The sequence below is a fragment of the Quercus suber genome, unplaced genomic scaffold (genome assembly GCF_002906115.3).
Source record: "Quercus suber isolate HL8 unplaced genomic scaffold, Cork oak 2.0 scaffold_836, whole genome shotgun sequence".
Taxonomy (NCBI): domain Eukaryota; kingdom Viridiplantae; phylum Streptophyta; class Magnoliopsida; order Fagales; family Fagaceae; genus Quercus; species Quercus suber.
In genome coordinates, this window is record NW_027070266.1 from 199,575 (window position 1) to 209,901 (window position 10,327).

Here is a 10,327-nt window from a genome sequence, read left to right on the forward strand (position 1 = left end):
CTAGGCAAGCATAGATTGATTCATGGATTCATGGCACTTAATCATTTGTGATGTGGTTCAATAAACATTACTCATCTGGCACTTAACTGTAAAATTATTAATAGAAATGAATGACAGTGCCAATATGAAAATAAAATCAATCAAACATGAATGGCAAAAAAAAAAAATTGAAATCTAAAAAGCCAAAAAAAAAAAAAACAAACAAACAAAAACCCTCAAACTTTAAGGCCAAAAGATGACTTTAGTTTTTACCTACAATAAACAAAACAAACCACGAGAATAAAAATGAAAAATTCATCTCTTCTCTCTAGAAATAATAAAAATAATATTAGTGATGTCAAATTGCTCCATTGTGTCCTTTTTGTAAGCATAGTAATGAGATTTTTTTTTTCTCTCTCTCTCTCTTTTGAAAAACAAACAAATATGTAATTATATATATATATATATATATATAGTGTAATTTAATTATAAGTGTTATACAACAATGATGAGTAAAATATTTGAAATACATGGGGGTATATCTTCCACCCTGTAGACTACATCATTATGATATTGAGACTCTTTAGCTAATCCTTCCACCCAAAAATAGTCGAATTTTACATGTCTAAGACCACTCAGTAGAATCTTTATACCATGCTAAAAGTGACCGAGATTTATCATGGCATGGTGTTTGCTTGTGTAGTGATCTCCTTCAATACACTTTGAGAATGACAATCTATCTTCATTTCACTAATTTTCCAAATCTATTGCAAATTCAATCGCATGACAAAAGCCCGAAATTTCTATCTCCAAAGACCTGAATGCAAACAAGAGAATAATTAGATTTTAGTACCTTTTCTAGCTGCGAGGCTCACTGCCTGCTCTGCCAAGAGCCGGAAGGGAATGCTGCGGCACCTTGTAATGGAGAAATAATTTGATATATGTAGCGTAAAATTCAAGTAAAATGTTTATTTAAGAATAAATATTTTCCTTTACCTTTTGAGTTCTTGAATTTTGATTTGGGAGAAATAACATTAATAAAAGTAGTTAAAAATGACATGTTAATTTAGAAAGTAACAAATTATGCTTTTGAAATAAAGTAGAATGGAGAAGAAGAAAAAAATATGACTGACCTTGAATAATCTTTTCAAAATTTATAATTGACCCCCAAAAACTTGGGACTAAAACTTTGATGGTATTGTAGTTGTTGTATTTTTAATAATGGAGAAATTGTTGTTGTTTATAAGCATATATATACTTCTCATTTTCTTGTAAAACTTCACACGCTGGCTAGGGGCTACTAGCCTACTAGTACCTACTCAATAAATATGCTCTAGGTCACTTCTTTTTTCCTCCTGTCCTATCCCATTTACTCTACTATGGGAGATATCAACTCACCCAAAGCCAACAAATATCAATAAATATGCTCTAGTGTCTCACACTTAACGAAAATAGATTAATAGAATACTAATATTAAAAACATTAAGCATTACTCAAGAAACAGCAAAGGAAGGGAACACCAAGAAAAATAAAGATAGCAGAGAACACCAAGCATCATCCTCAGTCAAACACCAGGAAAAGCTCTCAAAAAAAAAAAAAAAACAGAGAGCCCACTCTAGCACACATTACAAAGAACACCAAGCAAAGAGACCACAACAGCAAATACAGTAGCACAAGCAACCAAGAAAACCACCAAGCAGCACAGCAACAGAGTAGACTAGCATCAACAATTGAAAAAATGTAACTGCCCCTATAATTTATGATATATAGTTACAATTTACCTTCATTTTTTTTTTAAGGTCTAGGGTGATTTACGTGTTATATTGTTTTTAGGTATGCACAGAAATTACTGAATTTTCTCCTCCTTTTTTCAATGATAAGTGGGAGTTTAGTGGTTAAGCATCTCGTCCGCCTCGCGTTAGCACTTAGAGTTCAGGCTTACAGGACATATAAGTACTAAGGTTGGCAAAGCCATTTAGCGCAAAGTTTAACTCATCATGATGAAAGGTAACTTGCTTCTAGGAACTAAAAAGATGGCCAATGAATTTCTATTCTTGCATTGATAAAAATAAAATGATATTAATCTCGCAAACTCCAAGATTTGGATAGCCTAATTTGATATGCCCAATTTAAGTTTGATTTTTTTTCCCCTGAATAACACCTCTTTCATTAAACAATAAGGAAGAGAGATGCATACGTATTAAGCAGAGCAAAGGCAACAGGAAATAGGGATATATAAAAAAATTAAATAAATAAAAATAAAAAGAGGAAGAAGGTCCCTTTTCCATCTCAGTCATCTGGAACAAAAATCCAAAATCAACAAGTCAGAGATGGATGCTGGCCCAAACTTCTACTGAAGGCCCAAGCAGCCAATTGTGAGCTAGATAATTTCAGTCCTGCATATAAGAGAGAGAGAGAGACCTAATGAAAGCTTTATATCTTCAATGACTGAGGAGATGACCCAATAAGGCTTTTCTTCATTCTGTTTCAGAACATTTGCAGCATCCTCTTCCAGAATAATATTTGAGAAGTTTGATGGGTCGATTAGGCAAATTTGACAGCCTCAAGTTTTTAAATTCGGGAAGGCCCAATTTAAAGAAATGTGGACATTCGAACTTTGACAGGCCCAATTTTAAATTTGAAGGAACTGGAGGTTGCATATACCATGTTGAGAGGTGAAGAAAATCACAGGCACAACAACAAAACCAAATACCAAAGAAAGGACAAAAGAGAAATGGTTGTTAAAAACGAGTAGGAGTAAAAAAGTGGAGGGCAACTTCCATTAATTTAGGCTTTAGTAGATGGTTAATTGTTTGTCCCATTGCAAGCAATGAAGTCAAGCAAGCAAGCCATTAATTGTTGTGCAAATGATTTTCTCTTTTCCTTGCCATTGTTGCGCAAATGATACCTTTGACAAACACTTGATTTATAATTAAAACTTATTAAGCATTTTTTAACTCTGCAGTTCGAATCCTTTCCTCTATAGACCCTAAATCACTTTGTACATAAGGAGATGCCAATTAAGCTACAAATTTCTTGGCAATTAAGGCTTATTAAGCTTTAATATAAAACTGACAATAATAATATAGTCATAGCCAAACTTCAATCCACCTCAAGAAGTTACTGATAAACTGACTAACAATATTAAACCAAACCAATGTTACATGGTTGCTTTCAAGAATTTGAGCACAAATGCACGGTATCTACTTCACTTCAAGACCCTAACCACTGGAAACATGGATGGTGTTTTCAATAAGCTTCATGCATGTAGTCTTGGTGGGTAGTTATATTATGTTACAATATATATTTCTAGTCATTGCATCATGGGCCATTCTCCAAATCCCTCAAAATTTGAAGTGATATAAATAGTGGGTTCAATTTCAAACTTCAAAGTATACAGCACTATCCAACACAGCACCACCTCGCGAAAGTGGACAAATTGCTTTTATGCTTATACCTTACGTCGCAATAACACAATTAACTCTTTCTATATTACAATTAGGACAATAATGTCATTCCATTTATTCCAAAGGACTTTTACAGCTAAAGCTAAAATAACCTTTTTTTTACATAGCAAAATACAAACATAGGAGCGAATTCCCAGGTGAAAATAAACACACACTCATAGAGAGAGAGGCCTCCGTCAATTAGATTCTTGTTATAGTTTTTTTTCACTTAAAAAATGCAAAAACATAGATTCCAATTAACTCAAATATAAATTTTTTTTCATTATTGGATAAGGGATTTGGGTTTGAATCTTGCAAATTCATTAATATCTTAAACTGATGTAAAGACTTATTGTCATGAAATAAATATCATGGATTTCAAATACTATGATATCTTTAAATGTATATTTAAGTACAAATTTAGGATTTTTTTTTTTTTTTAATTTTGTTTCTTCATGTTCAATTTCATTTTCATATGAGATAGGTTCAAGTTACACCTAGTGTAACTGTAATTTTTTAAACTATTGAATTTAAGTAAATCCAACGGTTAAAAAAAGACATTCATTATTACAAATATTTTTATTAAAATCTCATTAATTATTCTCATTTATTACCTTCTAAACTTATCCCTAAACCAAACAAAATTTAACGTCTGACATTCTCTCTCTCTCTCTCTCTCTCTCTCTCTCTCTCTCTCTCTCTNATTCACAAAACATGATCCAAACACATACCTATTATTTCTATATAGTGGCAAGAATATTTGATAATTTCTGGCCAATTATTCCTAATGCAAATAGCAAAAGCCACCGATTCTCAAGGGAAAAGCCAACGCAGATGATTGATTGAGGAAATGAGAATCTTCAGCGTAGCTTCTGTTGTTAAATACTCCAGGCAATTGTTATAGATCTTGTTTGGGTTGTTTCTATGGTATCATGGAAATTTAGCTCAAATTGTAATAAAAATAAATGTTGTTATCCACAAATTATGTCCCTCCTCAGGTTCAAGCAAAGCATCTTTTCCGGGAAAAAAAAGAAGAGAAAAAGAAAAGCTTGTTTATTCGATTATCCTTGTACAATAGAAAATGATATGTAACATCGACATGCACCAAAAAAGTTCAATACTTACTTCCAATACACGTTCATGTACGACCACAAAACAACAAAATGGGAAAATTTGGTCACGCAGTATTTATAGACACTATGAGAGAAAAGGGAATATAACATATGCCTCAGAAAATTTTAGAGAAAGGGGATTCTTTTTTCTTCATTATTATTTTAATATGTAATGATATTTTCATTAATAAAAAATAAAGGGGATTTTACAAAAGTTTAGGAACACGGTTGGGAGTATACAAGCTATAAGTATATACTATATACTATATATATGCCAAACTATTTGAGTAGCTAAAAATAGAGCTAACTTCTCATCTGACACCTTAACTTCAATGCAAGCTCCCAAGGATGCAGCTAGTCTTGCAGCTAATTGATGCTTACACTGTAAGAAACAGGTAAAAAGAAAATGAATTAAATACAACAAACTTGTTGCAAAAAGAAAAGGAAAGGTTTAAGGATTTGACTTTATAATTTAATGGATAAGCAAGAATGATGATCTTACACATAGTTGTTCCCCTCTATTTACAATGTCATAGAAGAACGAATAACATGCACAATAGCATTCAGCAAAGCAGAAATATTCCTCCTTCCTCCGTGATTCTCCCACAACCTAACCAGACCAAATAAGTGGAGAAACGGTTTTAGATTTCATCTTCCTCATTACCTGGTCAAAAAAACAGGTTTTTTCAACCCAATCCATCTTGGCCTCAACTACCAAATTGACAACTTTCGGCTAATCCAGCTTCTTCAAATTTCTCATTACTTAGCTGATGTCATCTAAATTTCTAAATATTTTCTTTATAATTTCACCCAAATTGATAAATGCATGAAAAAAATATTGAAAATTTTCAAACTTTTGGACTTGAAATTCCCCAGTATCAGCTAGAGTTCCAGATTCACAAAATGAAAAAAATGTCTAAACAAAATTTAACCTTAAGACAACTTCATGATGCGGATGCTTGTTCTGATTTGGATCGTACCATCTAGTTGTCAATTTCGTAAGCATGTCTATCCATAAGGTAACAAAACGAGTATGCAAGTAAAGAAATATCTTCACCTGAAAGATGAACCGCCCGCTAGGCTTGCCAGAAATCCTCTTGACACCTCTTTGATCTACTATCCTTGTGGCTCGCTCAAAAAGCAAGCTGCATTTATAGCCCAAAAATGAAAACCCAAAATATTTCAACCACATTACAAAACAGTACTAATATTTGCGACACAGTGTTGAAATGGATATAGAAATACTAACATGGAGAGCTGATCATTGGACACTGCCCCATTTCAATTTGTTTCGTGTTATCAAATTAGAAACAGTGTTCGGCTTTTTTTTTTTTTTTTTTTTTTTTTTGCCGGCAACCTGTGGAGGTGGAACAATGGTGGAGGAGAGAGAGAGAGAGAAGAGAGAGAGAGAGAGAGAGAGAGAGAGAGAGAGAGAGAGAAGGTCAGACGTTAAATTTTGTTAGATTTAGAGATAGGTTTAGAAGGTAATAAATGAGGATAATTAATGAGATTTTAATAAAAATATTTGTAATAATAAAGGCTTTTTTTAACCGTTAGATTTACTTAAATCCAATGGTTTAAAAAATGTGTAACTCTTTAGAGTTACACCAAGTGTAACTTGAACTCATCTCTCTCTATATATATATATATATATTAGATTTATGGCACGTTTGGTACACTGTAATAATTATTACATGGGAATAGGAATTAGTATTACAAGAAATATATTATAAGTTGAAATGTAATAAATATTACTATTCATTAGTTTGGTAACCATTTAGGAATAGAATTCTGAATATGCATCTACAATTTAGTAGAGTATAAAAAGAAGGTGTAATTAAATCATTTTAAAGTTAAATTTCCTAAAATACACTTATTTTAGAGTGTTCAAAATAGAGCTAATAATTAACAATAAGGAAAATTTATTTTCTTTCCTTTTGAAGATGTGGCAACTAATGGTTTTTTAGGAAATTTTTTTAAAAAGTTATTACATAAGGTGACGGAATAGATATTCAGTACTTTTGATAAGAAATAGTTATTTCTCATTTCAAAGAATAACTATTCATAAGGAATAACTATTCATTGTAATAAAAACATAACCAAACAACCGAATAGTTATGCCATAGGAATATCTATTACATTACAGTGTCTATTACAATCTATCAAACGTGCCATTAGTTTTTTACCATGCGTGTTTAGTTGAAAGGATGGAAAAATAAAAGAATAGAAAACTAATAAAAATTTTATTTGTTTGATTGAGAAGAAAAATAAAAGATTTTTTTTTTTGACATCCAAAGACAGAAAAATTAAAGAAAATTTAATAGCAAAGGATATGTGCGATAAGTCTATAAAATTTCCTTACTAGTTATACTTAAAAAATAAAAATAAAAAATAAATTCCTTACTAGTTATATATTGCCAAAGAAAATTTTACCTTTGCAATTGGACTTTAATAAACTAATAGACACCACTGCACATTCTTGGTACGATAGTCATTTCACAAATATAAGCGCTCGTGTGGTGTGAGGGGCAAAGATCAGAGTTTAAGTTTTCAAGAGGAAGCTTTCACATACATATATACTTTAATTATGATAAAGTAGAATTTTTATCTTGTATAAAAAATTTAAAAAAAAAAAAAAAAAAAAGCGAATAGGCAAAATAAAATACCAAAGAATTATAGTAGAATTTTATAGTCATAACCAAGAGACATGACTTTACTAGTTCATCAAAAAAGAGACATGATTTACTTACTTCAAGAGGTATCATTTATTTCCAGAGCAATAACTCTTAGATGGCCCTTTGTTATGGAAACAGCGATAAGATGCTTTCATATTCATCCAAGTTTTTAAATTTTCCTCTTGCATTTCTATGGCATGAGTTGCTACTCAACCAACCAAGTGCGTTCTTTCATGTGACTCTTTTTTAATGAAAACACTTTTCACATAAGATTACGAAGGTTACATATATGAAATATCAAACCAATAGAAAAGAATTTATATCTTTCACTTATTGATAATTAGGTCACGTACAAATCAACTGTTAAAATACAATAAAGACACGTAAAATGATAAATTTTCATTCATCTTCTGATTGGTTAAACACATTTTTTCATGATTGGACCTTAATAAATTAAAATTTTGAAATTTCATTTTTCAAATAATTTTGAGACATCAAAGATAATTATTATAAAACACTAATAATCTGTTCTTAAAAAATAATAATTTGAGAGTTTTAAAATTGGAATAGAGAAATTTGAATTTTGGAAGTTTTTATTAAAATTACACTAAAGTACTAGCAAAGTTATGGATATAAACTTATAACAAGTTAGACCACTGCAATTGGTAATGTTGTTTCGTCGATGGTAAAACCATGTAGTAATCTGTCTCCATCCTAGTCCTAGAAGCAAGTGGGTACTTCTTGCTATGTTTAAGATGGGCTCACTTCGGGCTACAACAATTCCTTAACGAGTACACACTCATATTTTGAACCATACTATACTTTCACATATTTTAGGATAAGAATTTTGTTCAATATAATGTCACAATTAAATTTTATTTTTTTTTTTTTTCCACCAAGTCATCGCAAAAATCACTTCCTACAAGTTCTTGTCAATGCAAATTTTACCCTTACAATTAGACTTAATTTTCCTAATAGGTTATAATAGACCAAAGAACGATAGTAGAATTTTAAAAGCCATAACAAAGAGACATGACTTTACTTACCTCAAGAGGTACCATATTTTGCCCAAAGCAATGACTCTTAGATGACTCATTGCAAGAACAATGAAATGCTTTTATATACTTTCTACGTCTTCAAATTTTGCTGCATATTTAACTTTGAGCACTGGAACGTATCATTTTTCATTGCTATGGCACGAGTTGCAATTCAACCAAGTAAATGTGTTCTTTCATGCGACTCTTTTTAAATGAAGGTACTTTACACATAACCTTTCGAAATTTATATCAACCAACTAAATATTAAATAATAGGGTAAATTACAACTTACCCACTTGTGATTTGATCAAAATTTAACCTATAATTTGAAATTTTACACTTTATCTACTTGAGGTTAGCTTAATTAGAGTTCTATAACCCACTTTTGTTAAAAACATGGCTAAATATGTAATTTTGCTCTTATGTCTCTCTCCTCCAAAACACAAAAAACATAAAAATACATGGTTAGATAATAAAAAAAATAAAAAAAAATAAAAAATCCAACGAAACACTTGCATCATGGGATTTCAAATCATAGGTAGATAACTTAAATTTCGGTAAAACTCAAGTGAGTAAAGTATCAAATTTCAAACCATAGGTAGATAACTTAAATTTCGGCTAAATCACAGATAGATAAATTGTAATTTGCCCTAAATTATATCATTTCACCCATTTGATAGTTAGGTTACGCACTAATTAATCAACCACTTATAATACAAACAAGAAACAAAAAGTAATAAGTTTAATTGGTTAAACACATGCTTTTCACGACTATGACACATTATTGATTAAAAAAAAAATACTTATAACCTTCTTTAAAAAGAATTTATTTATAGTTACAATAATAAGGAATGAGAATTTAAATCTTAGATGACTTTGTTAAAAATACAATGAAGTGCTGATTGATCTAAAAGGTAAATCTAAACCCTCTATGATTATGACAAGTTAGACCACTACTCTATATATACACAAGATTCAATATCGTACCAAATACCGTTTCTGTTTAATCAGAAAAATAATATAGATAAAGTTATAGCCTTTTTTAGAATTAAGAATTTATATGGATTTTCCTTTCTCTAATGAAACCTCAATACCTTTGATTGACCTCCAACACATGCCACATTTCATCCCATTGATGATGTTCAAATCAGTTTCGTTCATATGTTCTTCTCAACCATTGCAAGCTTAGCTCATAAAATTGAAGTTTGAAAGCTGTAAAAATTACAAGGTGTAAGAGCCAGTTGTGCTTAAGATAAGAAAGGGAAGAGATTAACAACTCTGAGTTAAATCATAGAGTTGAAAAGATGGGAAAGCGCGCGTGCTGTTAAGAGGAAGAAAAAACCTGAGGATGGTTCATGGTTGAATTCATTCAGTGAGTTTAATTTTCAGGAGAGGAATAGACAAAAAAAAGAAAGAAATAGAATAGGAGAAAGATTGAATTACTAGATGCAAAACATAGGGGAGAGTTTATAAATTTGTATGTTAAAATTAGAAAAAAAAAAAAAAAAGCTTTTGAGAGTGTAAAATTTGATTTTTTTTTAAGTCCTTTACAATAGTCGTGTATGGATAGTTGGATACAACTTTCTGTATTCATGCATGAATGGTTAGCTTGGTTTTGTTGGTGGTTTTTTATTCGTGAACTTTGGAATGGATAATGGATAGGAATGCATGTAATTTTTTCGCGCAAACACATAGGCCTATTTGCAAATATGCATGCCTTTGCGTGCAGAGAAGATATCGCAAAGAAAGTTTATTATGAGTACAGGTTGGGTACAAGTTATGCAACACTTTATTTAAGCCGGTCTAATAAGATAATTTGCTTGTCGTGGTATTGGGCCTACCGGCATAGAGGTCAGAGGCTCATTGGGGCCTGTGCTCTAGAGACAAGAAAATGCAACCCTGTGATGCAGCAATCATATTTTTAAGTCGTTAAATTTGATGTTTGAAATATATTGAGTTAATCATGGTGAGTGGAACATGTTGGATGGATATTGTGTAGGGGCATGCCACTAGTTGGCTTCACTCCTGCCCTCTTTACTTTCTTGTAGGTTTTTTCATTTCTTTCTTTCGGTGTATTT

General features: G+C 31.2%; 1 protein-coding gene across 1 annotated transcript; it reads right to left on the minus strand.

The window, feature by feature from the left end:
• Positions 1-4,773: 4,773 nt before the first annotated feature.
• On the minus strand, positions 4,774-8,308 carry LOC136065044 (uncharacterized). Its single transcript, XM_065767702.1, has 4 exons — positions 8,259-8,308; positions 5,595-5,682; positions 5,040-5,147; positions 4,774-4,919 (listed from the first exon to the last, which is right to left on the minus strand). The coding sequence occupies exons 1-4, from the start codon at positions 8,306-8,308 to the stop codon at positions 4,794-4,796; spliced, it is 372 nt and encodes a 123-aa protein (XP_065623774.1). The 3' UTR covers positions 4,774-4,793.
• Between the last annotated feature and the right edge of the window lie 2,019 nt (positions 8,309-10,327).